Source organism: Pinus tabuliformis, chromosome X, assembly GCF_031772625.1.
Source record: "Pinus tabuliformis cultivar Carrire ecotype Pingquan chromosome X, CPIR1, whole genome shotgun sequence".
NCBI classification, from domain to species: domain Eukaryota; kingdom Viridiplantae; phylum Streptophyta; class Pinopsida; order Pinales; family Pinaceae; genus Pinus; species Pinus tabuliformis.
In genome coordinates, this window is record NC_142308.1 from 25,666,816 (window position 1) to 25,688,947 (window position 22,132).

General features: G+C 36.6%; 1 protein-coding gene across 1 annotated transcript; it reads right to left on the reverse strand.

Moving 5' to 3' along the window:
• Positions 1–249: 249 nt before the first annotated feature.
• Positions 250–2,484, reverse strand: LOC149138142 (uncharacterized). Its single transcript, XM_089449813.1, has 2 exons — positions 1,392–2,484; positions 250–1,349 (listed from the first exon to the last, which is right to left on the reverse strand). Exon 1 carries the CDS (start codon positions 2,394–2,396, stop codon positions 1,638–1,640), a length of 759 nt encoding a protein of 252 aa, XP_089305939.1. The 5' UTR covers positions 2,397–2,484; the 3' UTR covers positions 250–1,349; positions 1,392–1,637.
• Between the last annotated feature and the right edge of the window lie 19,648 nt (positions 2,485–22,132).

The window sequence follows — 22,132 nt, forward strand, 5'->3', positions numbered from 1 at the left end:
CTTGTCACTAATTTAAGAAAAACCACACTAATTTAAGAAAAACCAAGCCATTTCAAATCACTGACTGATAGCCCTTCCCTAAAGAGGCAGGTGCCTGCGGCATGCCTCTGTCTTGGGCCATTCACTTTTTTAAAGAGTGCATTAAGAAAAAACAATTTTAAGCAGTTTTAGAACATACTGCAAGTCCAGTAATACTATAAAAGTTAAAATCTCCTATACGTAAAAAATTAATTATTTATATAAGTGGAATATCTTACCAAATAATTTTGATGTCGTAATCTAAAAAAGGAGAGAGGGAGTTGTAATTAGAAAAACAGAAACAATATAAGATAACCCGAAAATATTTTCTTAACGAAAGATTTATGAAATCTGATTTGGTATTAGGGCCACGGGCCTGAGATATGCGAGGCTCGATAGATCTGGGATGTTAGAGAGGGCACATGAATGTGAGAGCCGCCAATTTTTTTACCACAGAGCGCTATCCCCAGAATGAGGAGTTGTTAGTGTTTCCTTCAGCAGAGGTCGAAATACGGGAGGAACAAAACCCGGATCGGGATCGGCCGCGAGAGACAAAGTTGCCTGTCCAGCGTTGGAATCTTGTGAAATGAGATCCAAACTGTCGATTTTACTAATGAGGCATCCTGCTGTTGTAATGAAGGTTACAGATCTGGAACATCCTTACCATCTTCAATGTGATACAAATCCAGGCATTAGTCTATCATTCAACACATGGGGTACCACTATGTTCTCTAAATTCTCTCAACACCACATACCCAAGCTCTCTAACACTGGTATGCTGCATTTCCAACCTTTAACTTCCTCAGCTCAGGGAATCTGCTTATCCAAAATTTCTCTAAGATTGACAAGCCGCCACTCCTGATCTCTAACTCTTTTAGCTGACCGCAACCCTCAATTGATAGGTTTTCCTAATCCCAATTTCAGGAATCCACACGCAAATACAACCAAATCTTTAAATGTGGGCATTACTCCCTCACTGATCACCCAAGAGGGTCCCCACACTTCATGTAACTATGCTGCAAGTTTTCTAACATTGGAAGACCGCCACTCTACATTTCTGGTGCTTACAACTCCTTACAATCAAATAAAAATAATGTCTTTAAACAAGGTTAGAAGTAGCATGTAGAATCATTATTATTAAAGTCCCACATTCTAATTTGAGATGCTTTTAGATTTTTGAGCCCTCCGATGCTGTCCGTCAATGAATTTAGTCATTCACAATCTTCAAGATTCAAAAATCAAAAAGATTACCTGTGCTTTCTGGCGAATTCTTCAAATGGGAGCAGCCCCTCAATTTCAAAGACTCAAGCTGTCCAAGTTGCCCCAGCGACCTCAATTTCAGAGAGTCAAGCTGTCCAAGTTGCCCCAGCTACGTTGTTATTTCGCTGTCAGACAGAACAAGAATCTCTAGAGACTTCCAGTTGAAGAAATCCGTCTATAACCTCTGTAATTTCTTCATTTTTTCGCTAAGCCCAAAGTCACAAGTTTTGGGCATAGCAGATCTGTCGGCGAGATCCTGAATATCATTATGATCAACAGATATTCATTGGCAATCGATGATGTCATTTTCCGTAAGGAAATTTTATAAATGTGGACTTGTGGCAAATAACCACTTCTCCTCACCTGTGCTTTTGAGAAACCCTAAGCCAAATTACTACATCAAAAATGCCACTCACCATTTTAAGCAACGACTTCTTTCCAACTCCTCCCATCCCATGAACACCAGTCATCCCAGATCGGGGATGAGCATCACTAAGCCATGCCTGCGGATGCATCTGAGCATATTCAATGGTCAACCCTACTAAGCCGGAATCCGGAACAGGTTGAAGAAGCATCTTTGCGTGAGGCACCGCGTTGGACACAATCTGTTGAGTATTGGCTGATAGCGAAAATACCCTTTCGAGCTCTTCAAAGAATCGATCAAATCCCGTCTTCCAATCTATAAGTTGAAGAAGCACCTTTGCGTGAGGCACCGCGTTGGACACAATCTGTTGAGTATTTCCTGATATTGAAAATACCCTTTTGAGCTCTTCAAAGATTAGATCAAATCCCGTCTTCCAATCTCTAATTTGGGTGGACAACTTGGGGTTGCGGAGGGAACAGCAGCGGAGACACCGTGGCTGTGGCTCTGCATGAACGATCAAGTCGTGGGCCTCTCGAAGGGCATGGTGCATTCTTTCCAAACAATTTTGGAGGGGCTCCGGGAGCGTTCGCTGTTGCTCTTGGAATTGATTTTCAATATAGCTTAAAACGACCTCCATATGGGTGAAAACAGTATTGAGATGAACGAATTTCCCCTCCATCTCAATGATACCCTTCATCTTTTGGATGACTGATAATGGTGCCAGTGACGCTGGTTGCGATTCCAACACCAACATCCGCCATAGCAAAAACAAAAAAAAAAAAAAAATATAGGCAAATGCAGGGGGGCGGAAAAGGGCTGCGAGAAAGTAAGGCCAAGTGAGAAATGGCGATGGATGATATGAGTAAATATAAGATGAGGAGAGGAACGCAGCTGACCCATGTGATGTTGCAGTCGCTCAGCTTTTTGAAAATTAGGTTCCCAATGTAAGTAATAATGCGTGAGTGGGCCACTGGGCCTCAATTTGTCTCACCTGTGGAAAAAAGTTGGATTCGTTGTATGTAACCTGAATGTGATGGCGATCAAACGCGTTTTGCCCGGTGGGACCAGAATTATTATAGTGATGTCAGTGCGTCAGCTTTGGGAAAAGTCGACACAGCGATGACTTTATCGTCCCTTAGTCCTATCTCCTAGACATAGTCAAAGTCCTATCTCCTAGACATAGTCAGAAACATACCAGGGTGAAAATGAATGCATTTAATCCAACAACTAATCTATTTATAAGGCAAGAGCTAACCAGCTTGCCATAGGGCATTAAATGTCCATATAGAGGCGGCCTTTACCATGGATGTTGACGCTCTTCATGCCCGTATCCATCGTCCATCCATCGTTTATTTCGCAGGCCGTCTCCATCACATCATTCCTTTTCCAGGAACGCGGGACCCACCACCTCCGAGTTGGCACCAGCCCATTTTCAAACATGCCCTCGCACCAAAAGAGCCATTTGCTCCATTCGCGCTCCCGTCGACGCTGCTCTACCTCTGCAACCCGTCTCGAGCATACACCGCCCGCGCTCACACTGCTCGCTCACCCACCTCGGAGGTCCGCGAATAGGTGCTCAATCCCGGCGTTCTGTGCGCGCTCAAGCGTGAGGTAAGTTAGCCTCTCTGCTTATGAATTTCACTGTAGCAAAACAATTAAATTCAAAATTCATAAATGGAAAACAACGTTTCAGCATGCAATTATCAACATGGTAAAGGAAATGAAACAAGTGCAATTATCAAGCAAAACCAAAATATATATCTTTTAATACTAATTGAGTGGCATTGAATAAAAATACAGTGACAAAGTTAAATCTCAGAAATTTCCACTTTCATGCGGACATTTGTACAATTCTTCTTTCAAAAACACTCGTCAACAAATGTCATGGTTGTTCCCAATTACAAAGGAACCCAATGAAGCAATCTAACTTTTCTGGACTTCCAATGACCCCAATTCGAGCATTTGGTTTTGTATACAAGGTGGATCAAAGGAGATGTAATTTACATGCACAGTTTCTTGTTTTTCATCTTCGCCATTTTCCTGTTAACAAGAATCAGCGTTCGAGTGGCATTAGTTCCCTGTAGTATGTTAGCAACTCAAACTTTTTTCAGTTAGGAGGAAGAATTGAATTATATGGTTTACCTGCAAAAAAAAAAAAAAGATTAGAGGTATCTGATTCACCTGCCAAAGAACAAATCATGAGTTCCTGGAATTGATCCATAAAACACAAACACAAGGGAAAGAGAACCCCAACATTGGCAGAGTATCTACACCTTTATTCAAATTCACTGGGCTATAGCATGCACCTTTATGAACAAATTTAACATCATCGGAAAGACAACACCTTGTGATTGAAGAAATTTCACTAGGGGTTGCAGAGCCGCAGTAGCAAACAAGCTAGGAATCATCCATCTTGCAAAGTTCCCTGCTTCAAAAGATATTAAAGGGTCTTGGCAAAGGGCTACAAGAATGTGTCCCATATATGCCCATATCACAGCAATTGGTATGCTCACACAATAAAGAGCAACAATTTCTCTCTGCAGTTGAATCCCAAGCAAATGATATTGCTTTGCTCCATATGCTTGTCCGCAAAGTGTCTCTAATGCACCTGCCATCCCCATCTGTTCATAGACACACGAATAATTAAAAGATATCTGATCAGTCTAATGTTGAGGACTTTCGAAGATTGAACGATCCATTTCTCACTTCTAGCTTAACTTTAAGTGTATTTACTTACATATCATTCTATAAACAAAATATCAAACCTAATAAGTTTGTACTTCAAGCAACTACAAGTTAAAAACTGTATTAAGGATCACTTTTCACTTACAAGATAAAACTGTATTAATGATCACTTTTCACTGGCAAGTAATTGAGATGGATTCATGTACACTTTTTAAGTTTTCTGCAGGTATTCAAGGAGGTTGTTAAGCATGCTGCTATGCGCTAAGCATACGGTAAAGAAAAGCTCCTTATTTATGTCACTTTAAATGATTGTTCCATAATGCAGGAGCATCTAATTTGGAAAAAAAAAGAGTATTAATGTTATTATTAGTTGAGCATGTAGAATATAAAAGTAGTGGTACCCTATCCTTGTAGGTAAGAGAATCTTGGATAGTTTTAGTGATAATACGAATTTCAAATTTCTCTAAGCTCTTATGTGTTGTTGGGGAAGAAAGGGAATTGTTCTTTCTTTGTTCTTGTTTGTGGATGATATTGTCGTGCACTCTGAAGGCTGTACATTCAGTTGTTGCTTTGGCAACCCCTGGCTGTGCCACCATCATGGTATCAGAGCAGTGGACAAGATGGCCGATAGAAGAATTTCAGTATGGCAGTGGAAAGAAGCAAGGGCTGGAAATCGATGAGTGGACACCTGCGAGTTACTTCATAGATTGGAAACATTTAGCACACATGATTTGACTTCCTGGATATTGCCTCTTGTTGATGGTGATCTGGATAAGCATAGGAGTGTTCTCTCTATTTGGAACCCTCCACCCAATGCAATCCCTCTTTCAAGATGTGAGCAATAGCTCTGGAAAACACTAACAGTGAACTACAATTGGAATCGCTGGATATAGCAATGTTTTTGAAAATGTAACAGGAAAAACCATTTTCTAGGGTTTCTTTAGTCAATCTTACTAAAAGATGATATTTTGAAATCCTTAGAATCCTTGATAGCATGACAAGGTTTGTCTTAAATGATTCATTTCTTCTTGTCGTGCTACATCCTCATTTTCATGAGCATGCATGCATTATTAACTCTTTATGCCCAAAGTCTTATCACTGATATTTGATTTTCTGTTATTTTTCAAGGACATGCATTCAAACTTGAGGTAGCATAAAAATAATCAATTTTAATTAGGATATTTTGTCATATTAAAGTATTCTAACATGAATCTATTTCGTTGTTGTCACTATGCAGTGCTTCTAAGCTCACGGAATGGTGGAAAAGTGGACATTGTGCATTGAAGTATCATGCCGCCCAAATACGAGTTGAGCATCTTTAAAATTTGTCCTTCACAATGGGGCAAAAAATCATGTGGTTTATAGAATATGGGAAGTGCAGGGAAAGACGACCAATAACGAAGCATATTACATTACACTTGTTGCAGGGTTAAAAGAGGAAAAACACGATGGGGTGAATAACATAACAGTGCTGATAAACTCAGATTTAATTTGTAATCACATGGAAGGCATCTACAATGTTCGTGTAGACAATTTGAAGCCCCTCTATAGAGAGGCAAAAATCTGGAGTGCTCGATTTAATTCTTTTACGATAAAGCACCTTGCGGAGATCCATAAAATGTCTACTGATCTAATGGTTGGAGCAATCTCAAGTGTAGATGCAGGTGCCAGAGATGATTCAGGATCATCGTTCATTCCACTGGCAAACATTGATCAGCATCAGTATAGGTCTCGACTATGTGTATACACCATGGTTGTCATTTTTCTTGGGATTCTCATACCGTGGTTCTTTCAGTGAAGAACTCGTTAATGTACTTTTTTTTCGTTTTGTAATATCATTCACCTTAAATGTCCACTCATGTTATAACTGAATTCATGTGTCCAATTATGTACATTATATTTGAGGTGAACTAATTATTCTTAACCTACTAGTGGTTCAGCGAAGATTATTGTAGCTCCGTTTGAATTTAATTTTAATTTCAAGTTTCAGATGCTACCTCTTTAATACTGTCTTGATTTCCACCTGGATGGATGCCATGGGAATAAATGAAAGTAACAAAATAGGGTTATTTACATTTGGTTTGTTGGTTTTCACAACATTTAAGAAGTATAAGTCATTTCTGATGCAAACCCTAGCTATATCCATATCTATATGATGACAAGCTGGAAATAGTTGATGCGTGATCTAATGTGAGATGAAGAATTTCATACCATGAAACCCTCCTAGGAACATTGATGCATAATAATGACAAACTCTAACCTAGTATGAAGTGAATTTTCTTAGGTACATGGTTTGCCCTAGAATGATGCAATGTACGCATATATCAATGAAGCCCTACATGCCCATGATGCCTTTGAAGATGCCATAATCTTAATAAATAAAGAACATAAGTGAAGAAACGCTCATCTTTCAAAATTGCCTAGAAGATTAAAAATATGGAGTCCCTAAACTTTGTCAATATCATAATGATAAATTATGCTTCAAAAAGCTTAATCCCCCATTTTCTTAACATTTGTTTTTCTTGACATGTCCCTTGTTCGTCACACCCACACTAATCTTCCAACTAGGACACCTTTCTTACATTGACAAGAAATGCTCTAGAGTCTAGTGTCCCATGTTTCCAGCACCGGAACCAAAAACTAAGGCTTTGGAATTTGCAAGAATGACACCAACAATAACAACTAGAAAGTTAAAGCATAATGCCCCATAATATTGGCCATCTCGTTACCATAGGTCTAACTCAGCTAATGGCCATAGCTCATCGTCTAATCAAGAACACTCACTATTGACTTTACACCAGAATCAACGATGATGTGCGACCATAAAAGTATGCCATAAACCATAACAGGGAAGTGCATCATCACCATCCATATTCATCAAAGTGTAACGAAGAAAGATGTAACAAAATACCATGCTTATTAACATATACACAACAACTACAAGAATCCTGATGGAACAGAGTAGGTTATCAAACATTTAGAACAATGCTCCATTCAGTATCCACACAATATGGCAAGAACCCTTCAATAGCATGCCAAAACTAATCAATGCTACCACTTGTAACAACCCAAAACTAGAAACAACCCTAAACTGTTCAGAGCTCAAGTACTTGTACACCACTACCTGCTCAATGGCAATTTAGGTAACCTTTACAGCGTTCTGTTACCTTGATGTACATGCATCTTTCACATCCAAACTAGTAAGTAAAGTAGAGTCGTTTTCAAAGAAACGTTACAATGAGTTCGAAGCTCTCTTAAAACTTCCAAGTTTAAAATGAATATCACTTTACATTTGACCAAGTCAAATAATATCTAAAATGGGGATTAATAACTCACCGACCAAGTCAAATAATATATCTAAAAGGAGGATTACTCGTTGTACCATGTAATTCATCTTTAGATCCTGTGTAATGCATAAAGAGGTGGAATACTATGTTATGGAGCCCATGTACTATTATCACAAGCATCACTTTCATTTATATCAAGGTGTCAAGGTTATTTCAATATTATATGTTAATTAGAGTCTAGCAGTGAGCAGCGTGATTAATTCATATATCTTGAAGCCTTATGAATAATTGTATAGCTATGTTTTTATAGAGATGTAAAATTGGTTGTGTGAATGGCCTAGAGATGGCCTGTGCTCATGGTTTTTTTGGAGCCAAGGCTAGTTTACATATGACATCACTATGTTTCCACAATCATAACATATTATATCAGTTCATTTACTAAATGAACTAAATTATGGTGCACCCAGAAACCATATTAGTGTGATATTAGAAATTTTATTCATTAGATTTTAAACCCATAATGTTTCAGTGTAATGCCTTCTGGACCTATTTTCACAATCATAACAGATTAAATCAGTTCATTTACTAAATGAATTAAATTATGGTGCACCTAGAGACCAGATTAGTATGATATTAGAGCTTTTGTTCATTAGATTTAAATCCAGTGTAATGCCTTTTGGACCCTCTTTGGTATATGGGTTGTTATCTATGTAATGTCCATATTAATTGCAACTTTTACAATAATACTGCCTTTCCTCCTCCTCACTGATTGAAGAACAAGGATCCATTAAGCTGCCAATATCCTCCATAGACAAGATAATCGCTTAGCCGTATAGCTAGTTACACAGATGAAACTAGTAAGTAAAGTAGAGTCGTTTTCAAAGAAACATTACAATGAGTTCGAAGCTCTCTTAAAACTTCCAAGTTTAAAATGAATATCACTTTACATTTGACCAAGTCAAATAATATATCTAAAATGGGGATTAATAACTCACCGGCCAAGTCAAATAATATATCTAAAAGGAGGATTACTCGATGTACCATATAATTCATCTTTAGATCCTGTGTAATGCATAAAGAGGTGGAATACTATGTTATGGAGCCCGTGTACTATTATCACAAGCATCACTTTCATTTATATCAAGGTGTCAAGGTTATTTCCATATAATATGTTAATTAGAGTCTAGCAGCAAGAAGCTTGATTAATTCATATATCCTGAAGCCTTATGAATAATTGTATAGCTATGTTTCTATAGAGATGTAAAATTGGTTGTGTGAATGGCCTAGAGATGGCCTGTGCTCATGGTTTTTTGGAGCCAAGGCTAGTTTACATATGACATCACTATGTTTTCATAATCATAACAGATAATATCAGTTCATTTACTAAATGAACTAAATTATGGTGCATCCAGAAACCATATTAGTGTGATATTAGAAATTTTATTCATTAGATTCTAAATCCAGAATGTTTCAGTGTAATGCCTTCTGGACCTATTTTCACAATCATAACATATTAAATCAGTGCATTTACTAAATGAATTAAATTATGGTGCACCCAGAGACCAGATTAGTATGATATTAGAGCTTTTGTTCATTAGATTTAAATCCAATGTAATGCCTTCTGGACCCTCTTTGGTATATGGGTTGTTATCTATGTAATGTCCATAATAATTGCAACTTTTACAATAATATTGTCTTTCCTCCTCCTCACTGATTGAAGAACAAGGATCCATTAAGCTGCCAATATCCTCCATAGACAAGATAACCGCTTAGCCGTATAGCTAGTTACACAGATCAAACTTTACAAAAAAAACTCGTTGAAAAACCATGGTGCTTTACAGGCCTTATCTTCCCAAGCATATACTAAAAGAATACAATTTTGTATAAATATAGTGAAATATGCTACAAATTACAATGACATTTGAAAAACCCCATCACTAACTCTGCTTTCCAAAGCAATGGGTGTCTCACTTGGAGGAGGCTCACACCACAAATAGCCATGGAACTTCTATTATAGCTCTGTTTCGAAGAATAGATAACTCTTGATACATAAAATAACCGAAAAGGTATAACAGTACCCAGATCGTTCTGCAGGAAAGTGATCTAAGGTTAGACTTCACATCTGAAAACAAATCTAATATATTCTTAGTGTGAATAGGATTTTATTAGTTATGACTTCCACCTGTTGCACCTTGTCACCATCCTATACGAACCAGCTCACTTCCTGATCAGAGAATTTGTGAGATGGCTTTCCAAACAAACTTGGAAAGGCTGATTTTATTCACTTTCATGGACATCAAAAGACAACTATAATTGCAAGGAGATGATGATTCTGCCATAAAAAAATAATAATCAGCTCAAGATTGCGGTCGATTGCCACGCAAACTGCTAGGTGATGCCTAGCGATTAAGTTCCTGGAAACATGAAGCACAAAACAATTTAGAGCATTGATATTGTAGCATGTACTCTTTTCTTGAGTTTAAGTGTTATTTGAGAATTCTAGGGGCAGCTGCAAACTTTCAAAATATTGAGTGCATTCTTTAACTCAAAAATTCAAGAATAGAGAAAGCCCAAAGCAGAAAAATATCAAGGTTAAATGTCACAATTTGGAATGAACTTGATTAGCATACCTCTGAAAAACGCAGGTGTCCAGGCATCTGATACAGACTGCTTCCTTTTTTACTTCCTGCATAATTAAGAAAAAAACATATTATATTAGAAAATGCCCACAGTAAGCCAATCTCTTCTGCTCTCACAAAATTCAATATCTTTCCAGCATAGCTCTTGAAATTAAATCCCTGCGGTCTCTAATACTATATAATGAGACCCTGTTTGTTTAATAGAGCAGCTGATCATTTCATGCCAACATCACTATGCAAGCAATCCTCAGAGGTTTTTTGTTGCAACTATAAAACCAACCAGACCTACTGAAGAATAGCCCAAAAGTCATATCATGAGGAAGCAAAGCAATAAAACCCCAAAATGAAACACTTTGAATACACTGACCAAAAGAAATGACAAAACCATAGCAAGAAACAGGTAATGGCAATTGTTTGATTCCTCCCCTGAAAGGAAGGCTACGAAGGATTTTAGTTGCAATAACAAACATGAAATCATAAATCATCTTTCAAAGCAGCACTATCCAATCCTAGCATGGCTCAAACAATCTTCAAGGCGAGATTAGTTTCAAATGTCACTAAATTTTGCGCAGTTGGGTTATTGGCCATAACACCGTTAGGATCATCTGGGTTCTTTTCATTCCAATAAATATTCTGGCACAAAAACCCAACTGATCAGAAAACTTACTTGGCATAACTGAACCACCAACCCCTCCCCATGATGATGGCAATGCTCTTCAAGAGAATTAAATTGCAGTCAGAGAACACGGTGTTCTAAGCTAACTTAGAAGTTAGAACCACCATTCCCTATTTGATCTAATCCAAAATCTCCACATACACTAACAGTTTACAGTTCCAAGGCCATCAAAAATGTAGGGAAACCGAGCAAAAAGGGCAACTATAATGGGTAGAAATGGAAATGTAAATAGTAAGTCAGCAAGCATGAATCCTTGGGCCTGTGATCTGTAACTCCCAATGTTTAAGCAAGCAATATCATTATGGAGGCCTGGGAAGTGATGAAAAATGGTCAAAATGAAAAATAATTCAAAAGAAATATGGGGAAACTCAACTTTTTCAAACAATGTGGGGTAATCCTGGCCTGCAGACCATAATTCATGGAGGAACCCACTTGCTTCTTCCATTGCTTCACCCCACCTTCCTGCTCATTTCTCTCCTCATCTTGGTTCACTCTCGATCTGCTACCCCTTTCTAGATGGCCTCCTCCCCTGTATATTCTCTTTGCTACACTTGCTTCAATGCATTTTCACAGAACTGAAACGTTGTTATATTCACATTGGGCAAATGGGTATACCATTTCTGGCTCCTTTTCACTGTCTTTTCATATTTTTCTATTTTCTATGTTGACTGGAGTGTTTTCAATGCAGGTCTGTTCTATAGAAATTTATGTGCATGTGAAGTGCAACGCGCCTTAAGATAATTAATGTTACTCTGTTCTGTAGAAATTTATGTGCAGGTGAAGTGCAACGCGCCTTAAGATAATTAATGTTAAATGTTGTAGGTTCCTGTTTGAGTTGAATCCTATTACTCTGTGTTGAATGGCCCTTAGTTTGACTTATATTAACAAAACTGCTCCACAATCGTATGCAAAAAGATGATGTGAGAATAAAAAATAAATTTATCCCAAGTTCTTGAGCTTGCAGCCTAATGGGAAATTGCTAAAGGCATATTTTTGAGGACCATTGTCGTCCATTTCACTTGTGGTAACTGATAACGAGATGAACTGTGGTTTGAAGAGCATTTGGAAGGCTTGTGAGGCTGTTAAGATTTTTCTTTCCTAGAAGGATTAGTTTCTCAGATATGGCGTGTCATTTAATGATCACCAGTTGTGGTGGTCCCCTCTTGTGAAGTTTGAGGGCAAGCTATTGTTCGAGTCTCCCTAGGTCTCAACCTTAAGGCTTTTCAAGAAAGGCATTAACTCAACCAATGAATTGTGTAGATTGCTAGCTCCAACACCCTTTGTTTGAGCCAAAAATTTTGGCCTCCTAGCCATTGCAAACCAAAAAATGGACAGGCTAGGAATTCGACTAAACTCTGTCTCCAAACAAAGTATTAGATGATATACTATTTTGCAAGAAGAGAGAGAATTTTTTGAGTATGGTCATTTTAAATTAGAGGATGCCAATAAGTTTAGAAGGGAAGTAATGGCTGAAGGGGTTTAGATTCCTTCTTCACCATATGTGGACTGTCTCCTAATGGCAAAATTGGATCTCTCTAAATAAGATGGAAGAGACAATACACCTACTATGTGGCCATGGAAAATGTTGGATGACGAAATTTGGTGAAGCAGGAATACCTCTATAACTAAGTTGCATGATATGGGGAAATGGAAACCTGAACTTGAAACGGAAATGTGATGGAAATGTGACCCCTCAAATTAGTAAACAGTGAAATTTTCAGTTTTAACATTATGGTTTAGAATATAGATTCATGATTTAAAAGATACCTTTTTATTTCAGATCCAAAATTCTGGTCACATAGTTTTTACTCCAAAAGTAATATGCAATAAGATACTTTTTTCAGCCCCACTAAAATGTATTTTAGGCATGTTTCAGCCGTGTTTTGGAGTTTTTGTACTGAAATGTGGCTGGTATGCAGGGGGAACATTTCCTGCAACATAGCTCTACGATAATTGTTTTTATCCTGCTATGTCCATCCTTCCTTCATGAGTCATGACACATTAGACTTGAAAGACATAGAATTGAGTATGCATAGATGGGTTCCAACTCCACAATTTTCAATCATTTCCAGACACCAAAGGACTGACTTTGAGCATGTCAATAATTTTCACCAATCTTCACAAAAGACCAATTTTCACCAATTTTCACAAAAGACAAATTTTCACTAAAATTCATTTTGTATTAAAGCATCATGCCAAAATAACATCTACGGTAATGAGACAGCTTGATATATAAGAGTTCCAATTCTGCCTTTATGTACAATACACTATACTGTTATCCAAAAAGGATGTATCAAGCTTATAGTAGCAAAAAGGCAAATAACCATTTTCTGGAGTTTGTCAGAGTTTAGCCAACATTTACACTGAGATTTTATATGCTTTGAGTTCAACAAAAAGATTTCAATAGCTCAATACGATAATCGTACAAAATTGAAATTACATAATGTTGTACATATCCAGAAACATGTTCAACCCATCATGCACACAACATGTTCTTGGATCAGGAGAGCCCTTTATAGGGTTATGCCCATATTATATCCATGAATACTCATCAACTCGAATATTTGTCATCTTGCCATTGATTGCTGGCACTTTGATTGTTCTCTTCACCCGCTATTTCCTGTAAAACAAATTGAGAAGAATGTTGTCAAATGTTTTTGGTTAATCCATTACAAAACAAGTTACCAATATAGGTTCACTTAATACTTTTCTTACCATAAAGTTTGCAGGCATGTAATTAGATTGTCCCTTCTCTGTATATGGAGCAACTGAAGGTAAATTGTTGATTGGAAGTGTGTAATAGTTGTGTAGTTCCAGGGCAATAGATTGAGGCATGTTGGATGTCATAAATGAACAAGGTATAGAGTGCAAGCGGCGATACAATCCGACTGGTTGTACAATAGGGGGCATCACCCTAGGGTGTGGAACCGAAATGTTATGGCTTGAGGTAGGGTTCCCAATGAATGAATTCAGTGCAATTGGTGGAAACAACCAGGGGGTTCGATGATCAAAAGGGAGAGGTGGACGTGGTGAATCAGATGGAAACGGAATCAATGAACTCCCCATATTTGGATCCACATTATTCTCATCAAATAGACGAACTTGACAACTTGAAGTATTATGAGATGTGGAATCTTGAGCTGTAACAAAAAAAACACATTGTTATGCAATTGCATTGAAGGCGATGAAGATAATGATATTTTGAATTTCACATAAAATGATACATCAATTGATATTTCCGTACCAGTATTTTGTAAAATAGAAACTTGTACCCTTCTAGATGTGTGGTCCAGATTGATTTCTTTTGTAGAAGAAATCTCCAATTGTTCATTCATGCTTCTTGTCCTTCCATGACACCGTCCAACCTTTAGAAACTGTGGTCCATCTTTTCTTGATTTCAACGCAAGAACACTTTGCCCCCTTTTTTTTATTGGGCTCAAGAAACTATGTCGCCTCTTGGTAGTGACCTTGGATGGAGTTACAACATCAAATTTCTTATTATTGTACTCTTGGCTTACATTTTCTACCAATTGATTTAGTGCATATGCCTGCTCCAAAGTTGTGGGTGTTATTTGTAATAAACCACTCAATTTCTTATGAGTTGATGACATCATAATTTTAATTTCCTCATTGATTGTTAGGGCACTATCTGGCCTTACAATGGTTGAATCAGTGGAAGGAGAAGGTGGAAGGTTCATTTCAATTTCTAGGGTCATTACAAATGATTCATTTAAATCAAGTAAATATCTAGGTCTTTCTGTAATAGACCTAAAGACATTAGGCAATTCATTGCCCCTCGAAACATTGCTAGTCACTACCATCTCAACTTTTAAAATATGCTTACAAATATTGTCATTTAGGGTCCATTTGCAATTACAAAAGTTTAGGTTCAGCCCTTTATAGATGACATGATACCATGTATCATGAGTTGCCATAGTTTGGCTACGAACCAAATACTCACTTTCATTGTTTCCATCAGCCATACAATCTTCATATGGGATATTCTTTGCTTTGCACGCACTTAAATTTATTTGTTGCTCAGTTTTGAAGCTCGGACAAAACCAACTTTTTTTAGACGTTGCATGTGAATGTAATACAACTCAACATTTTTCAATAAAAAATGCAACAACCAATACCTTGTGAAGAACTCACCAGATCCATACCTTGAATCAAAGATAAATTTGTCCCAGATCATCGTCGCATTAAAACCATCACAAATCAAATCTTCAACAATAGTTCGTATGTGGTCTGTTAAATGCGGCGCAAAATTGAATTTCTTGGGCATGTCATTTGCCTCATTTCCATGACAAACCACATTTTTGACATCAATATGTCTGCATGTTGTATATATTAGAACAACGTCATTTGGTCTAAGAGAAAGTCGTTGCATAATAAAGTGACACTGACAACCAACTTTGATGCTGTGACGTGGAAGACATTTTTTAGTTGTAGATCCAGGTTCAGCTACATTGTTGGATTGTACATGATTTGGACCATAGGCACGCCAATATCTGGTGATCAAGAAAATACCAAAAATTAAATAAAATATTTATGCATGTTTGACATAGTGAACTTAAAATCAAAATTATATATATATATATATATATATAGAGAGAGAGAGAGAGAGACTCACAACATATTCTAGATATGTTGAAGAATTTGTCCTCTTGATATCCTTCACATCTTTAATTCGTCGAGTTTTAGCAACAAATTGAGTAGGTGCACTTTCCCTCAATTTCTCTCCACTTATAAAATCCTCAAGTTGACAATATGGAATAATCGCGACTTGGTCTCCTGCTGCTTCTGTCAATGTCAAATCTTCCGCTGAAAACTCTATCATTCCTTTTGGGTCCTCAACCTCCAACTCATTGATCAAGTCCCTATACAAATGAGGGAACACGAATATTGACTAAACATATGAGCAACAGTTCATGCTATAAATATTGAACACCACTTGAAATGCAATTTTTTGTAGTGTGTACAATTTACACTCAAGACCCCACCAGATATAAACACATTTAGAGCATAATTCCCTATCTCCCCTTCAATATTTCCTACCCATGCACAAAACAGTATTATAGACTTTCAAATGCTTCATCTTGGTATAATCAATACATTGCTGAAAGAAACATAATAACATGCAAAATTTGTTGCAAAGAAAATCCAACAACTCCTTGATAAATATGGATCATGGCATGGGTTTATATTCTGAAGACCCAACCCTATTATTGAAACCTCTGTCTATGTATCTCAATTTAAAACAGAACCCTCAATCTCTTAGCTCCAAGTCGTCTGCAAAGATTTCTTCTAAGGTATGTCTAATGCAGGATTTTTTTAATTTTACATCGATGGCATATATGTATATCCGTAACTTGGCATTGTGGTAATAAATTATTGGTTGAGGATTTTATATAAGTTCAGCATAGGATTGGGTCAGCCAAGCAAAGGATCAGTTGACGAAGCCCTCCTTACAAGGGGACATAGTTCAAAGTAAGGGCTTTTTCAATCCTTTTCAGAGATGTTACAAGTCAAAATCAATAGATTCTGCATTGGTTCTGTTTCACATGATACAAGTTGGATGAGTATATATACTATGTAATAACGTTGATTTTCTTTTTTTCAATCAGAATGCAGATGTTGCATTCAGTGGAGAATAAAAAAATGGTGTTGCAGAAAGAATAAGGAATGGTGTATGCTAGAGCTACACCAATTGACTTTGCTACTTGATATATCGTTGATCTAGTCTCATTTGCAAATGGTTTTGGGGCTTTTCTCTTGAGGTGTTATTACTTGAATACATGTAGAATTGTATCATCGATAGGCCATATGAAGAAAATAGAGGCATACATTACCCTTAGAGTCACTCAAATTGGTAATGTTAAGACGAAAGCATGAGAGTTGGTTTCTACTACAGGGTAGCCTTTACTGAGAAATATATTATTCATCTGCTATTGTGTTTATTATGGGATGTTTATTATGAGTCTTGTATAGCTCTCCATATGTTTATGTTTCTGTTTAAAAAAATGCTTTCACATTTGCTCAAGTTTAACTGTTATGATTTAGTTAAATAGTTACTGAATCATAAAGAGAAGTATGAGGTGAGTGCAAGCCCATCCACAATTCAATTACTCAACTTTTGGGTTTGCTTAGAAATGGAAATAGAAAAATTTGAAGATTCTTCAATTCAAGATAAGACTCCTGTTCTGGGAGCTTCTAGGATCATTCTGACCAACAACTATATTGTCTGTCAATCCAAGGTTCATCCTGTTTGTGATGACCCAAGCAATCAAAGAAGTTTGATTGGGCTAGTGACCATGCCCAATAAAGGTATAATTTTATTACTATTCTGGCTGCACTACAAAATTTCTTCTTTGGCTTCATCCTTGATCAGCATAATTTTTCCCACTATAGTTTTGATATGCCAATAGAGGTCCATTGTGTGTCAATATTTGGTGTCCCATTCCCTGGAGCTTCCTATATCCGAAATCCAATTACCTAGTTCCTTGTCAATATGCCAATCATAGATGAACTTGCACTCACCTCAAACTTCTGCTTCCACATTTACTCAAGTTTAAATGTTTATGATTCAGTTACTCAAGTTTATCTTAAGAAACTGCTAACATGAATTGCAGTCAATGCTTAATAAGCAGATAATGAATCATCCATGGAGGAGGTATCTGTAGGGATGGATGCAGGTAATGAATATATTCAGGGCTACACTAAGCAGTCTAACGCATCCATTGCCAGCTCAACCTTTGCAATATATGCAGAATTTCCACTCTCCTATTGTTGGGCCTGGACCTCCAATGCAAACCTTGTAGCTTTTTCTCCATATTATCAAAGTTATCCTGGAAGTCCTCTTTAAAAGCCTTGTTGGGGACCTAATTGAATGACAGGAGATGGCATGGCACATCTAGGTAATACGTGAATGGGGAAGATGAGCTAGAGAGCTAGCCACTAACTGGAGTAACCGAGAGACCTTTGAGAGTCAACACTGAGCATGCCCTAAGGGACTGAACGAGGTAATGACCTCCGAAGAACATAGTGGTAAGTATGGATTTATGTCTTTCCTTGAAGCTAAATCCCACAAATCCCTAAATCTGCAAAGGAATGATACCAATTTGAAGATGGTCTTGAGGCAAAGAGGTTGGGCTCCAAACTCTGCCTGAACAACAACCTAAGGTACATTTTGCTTGCATCAAATGTACCTAAGAAATAGGATTTGGACTCTTTCTAACTTCTCCCAATCAACTTGAGTCTTGAAATAAAATTCCATACATTGACTACCTTATTAGTTATACTACTGAAGAAATCAATAACAACCTCTAATAAGGCATGTTCGTAAGAACAAATCAGTGACTTTTTTATATCCTTTTTCAATGTAGTAGGTTAAGAAGGATAGTAAACAATACGAAACCATTTCCTTTTATCTATGATATATCAAATCCAAAGGGTATCAACAAATAAATTCTTAATCCTAAAAGAACTAAAAGGGTAAAACAAGCATATTCTATTATGCAACCCAAGTGACAAATTTAAATTCTTAATCCTGAAAGAACTAAAAGGGTAAAACAAGCATATTCTATTATGCAACCCAAGTGACAAATTTAAATATGATGAATGTGCCAATGATTGCTACAAATCATACTATGGCAATATGGCATGTAAAATTTCTATCATTGGCCAGTGCAATATCTAACATCCATTATTATATAAAATTAGCTCAAAAATTAGTATATCTTGCTCATAATTTTTTGCATTAACAAGCATGGAAGCAACTTGTATTTCTACTTGTATAACTTCATCTTTACCATATGCAAGGTAATCTCAATAGTGGATGTAAAGAGGACATGTTCCTGGGTTACAAATCCATTTTTTTGCCTTGTCCATTTAAGTTGAAATTGCTTGATATTGACACTCTCTATAAGAACTTTTCCATCTTGTGGATCATAGAATATCTCAATCAGACTTATAATGCACCTTATATCTTTGACCATTGTATGAAAACCTTGGAAATAAAAGTTATGAAGCAGACCCAACTGTGATTCAGAACAAATGAATACATATACAAAATTGGCAATCGATACCAAAAATATGATTATACAAGTTGTTGCCAACAAGGTTTCTGCAGTCAAGCAAAGCTATGAAAGAGTAATGCTCAGAGTACTTACCAAGATGCTTGACAATGGCAGTGGCTTTAAGCCTAGTTGTTGTTAAACTTGCAGACATTGTTGTTCCTTGTATTTTTCAAACCTTTCATTGAAGTTAGCAAATCAATACCTAGAATCCAAGTTGATACTTGCCCTCAAATTTTTGGTGTGTTTGTGGGGATGCTTAAGACCATTTCCACTGGCGACAATAATCCACATTGGCCTTGTTTTATTGCTTGGTTTAGTGTTGTCACTATAAATCAAGGGATAACTAAGTATTTAGGGATAACAAAGTATTTTTACTTCAATGCTTGCCCTAAAATTGTTGATGTATTTGTGAGGATGCTCAAGACCATTTCCATTGGTGGCAGTCGTCCACATTGGCCTTGCTTTATTGCTTGGTTTAGTGTTGTTACTAAAAGGTGTTGCCTTTCCGATGATGTTAAATTTGTTCATAAAGGTGCCTGCTATAGCCCAGTGAATTTGAATAAAGGTGTAGATACTCTGCCAATGTTGGGGTTCTCTTTCCCTTGTGTTTGTGTTTTATGGATCAATTCCAGGAACTCATGATTTGTTCTTTGGCAGGTGAACCGGATACCTCTAATCTTCTTTTTTTTTTTGCAGGTAAACCATATAATTCAATTCTTCCTCCTAACTGAAAAAAGTTCGAGTTGCTAACATACTACAGGGTAACTAATGCCACTCGAATGCTGATTCTTGTTAACAAGAAAATGGCGAAGATGAAAAACAAGAAACTGTGCATGTAAATTGCATCTCCTTTGATCCACCTTGTATACAAAACCAAATGCTCGAATTGAGTTCATTGGAAGTCCAGAAAAGTTAGATTGCTTCATTGGGTTCCTTTGTAATTGGGAACGACCATGACATTTGTTGATGAGTGTTTTTGAAAGAAGAATTGTACAAATGTACGCATGAAAGTGGAAATTTCTGAGATTTAACTTTGTTACTGTATTTTTATTCAATACCACTCAATTAGTATTAAAAGATATATATTTTGGTTTTGCTTGATAATTGCATTTGTTTCATTTCCTTTACCATGTTGATAATTGCATACTGAAACGTTGTTCTCCATTTATGAATTTTGAATTTAATTGTTTACGCTACAATGAAATTCATAAGCAAAGAGGTTAATTTACCTCACGCTTGAGGGCGCATAGAATGTCGGGATTGAGCACCTTTTCGCAGACCTGCGAGGTGGGTGAGTAAGCACTGTGAGCACGGGCGGTGTATGCTCGAGACGGGTTGCAGAGGCAGAGCAGCTTCGACGGGAGCGTGAATGGAGCAAATGGCTCTTTTGGCGCGAGGGCAGGTTTGAAAATGGGTCGGTGCCAGCTCGGAGGTGGTGGGTCCCGCGTTCCCGGAAAAGGAATGATGCGATGGGGACGACCTGCCGGATAAACGATGGATGGACGATGGATGCGGGCATGAAGAGCATCGACATCCATGGTAAAGGCCGCCTCCATACGAGCATTTAATGCCCTATGGCAGGCTGGTTAGCTCTTGCCAACTTTCATCGAGGTGCAATTATTTTTGACAATCTACATGTTGTCTCGTGCTTTGATGAAGCATATGCATGGATTTATTTTTGCATTTATTTTTGGGGATTACAATAAAATGAAATTTAGTGAATTGAACTAAATAGTAGAATTAACATAGAAAAAAATTTGAATATAGATTAAGTGACAGTGAGTAGCTTTTTAGATGGTTAATTTGAATATAGATTAAGTGATAGTGAGTAGTTTTTTACACTATTAAATCTAGTGGACCTCATTAAAAACCATTCCATTCAATGTAATTCAACTTGATCTGAAAAAACTGGAATGTGTATATTTGTATATCAAACTCTTACCATCATCTCTTCAAACTTTAATAACTAAACATTTAAACTGTAATAATTTATTTATTTTAATAAAAATATTAGAATAAAACAATATATTTTTCTAATTACTTTTAAGAGTTTTATGAGTTTTGGGAAAAATATAAAAATCTATATTTTAAATTTGTAAATATAATTGCATCAAAATATAAAATACTCTTCAATTATAGGATGTAAAAAGTTTTATGAGTTTTGGAAAAAATATAAAAATCTATATTTTAAATTTGTAAATATAATTGCATCAAAATATAAAATACTCTTCAATTATAGGATGTAAGAAATGAATATGATAGGGGTCATGTTTTGATTATTAATCTTATTAATCTTAATGCGATGTTAGTAAGAACAAACTTTGAGTTGTGTCAAAAAGACTCTTAAATTTCAAAGCAATTAAAGCGAAGATGTAAACTATCTATTAATAAGAACTCTTAGATTTCAAAACAATTAAAAGAAGATATGAGTTATAGTGTTGCAATGGTTCTTGAGGCTCCAACCATATGGATTAAAGGTAAACCTCGAAATTCATCACTTGAACACCCTTGTTTTCTCTCAAAGTGGCTTGTCATGTCAATAGATCAATTAAAGGGAAGACTGAAGAGGCTTTAGAATACGCAAGAATCAACCCCACTATCTACAAATTGCTAGACGTGGATACCTAAGGCATCTAATTTAGGAGTTGATTATTCATTGGAGCATTTCTATTATCTCGAAAGATTTCTTCCCAACAACTAAGAACTCAAATTTTTTCTTGATGGTATCAAAGTGATAACTATTTCTTTGAAACAACTAAGAATCAAAGTGATAATATTAACCAATAGGGAAATCTATAATGTGTGGGTAGCTAATAACAAACTTTTGCAAGAATAATAGCTTAAGCCATTAATTTCTTAGCATGCATATATTTGGATGACATATAGACAAGCCCCCATTTTATCTTGCTTTCATTTATGGTTAGAAAGTATGGCCCCAAATAGCACCTGGTAGAATGAGTGTGGCTAACCAGAAGAAGATGTAAATTTTCTTCTATGTGTTTAGACACTAAAATTGGAGACATCAATTGTCAAATGTAGTGACATATAGCTTTTGATTAATCTAAACTATGTGGTTAATATCAAACTAAAACATACTCTAAAAAGCTATATCACAAAAAAACACT

What these genes read in the sequence shown, in the direction of transcription:
- LOC149138142 (XM_089449813.1), bottom strand. Translation starts at nt 2,396, where the DNA reads ATGTTGGTGTTGGAATCGCAACCAGCGTCACTGGCACCATTATCAGTC.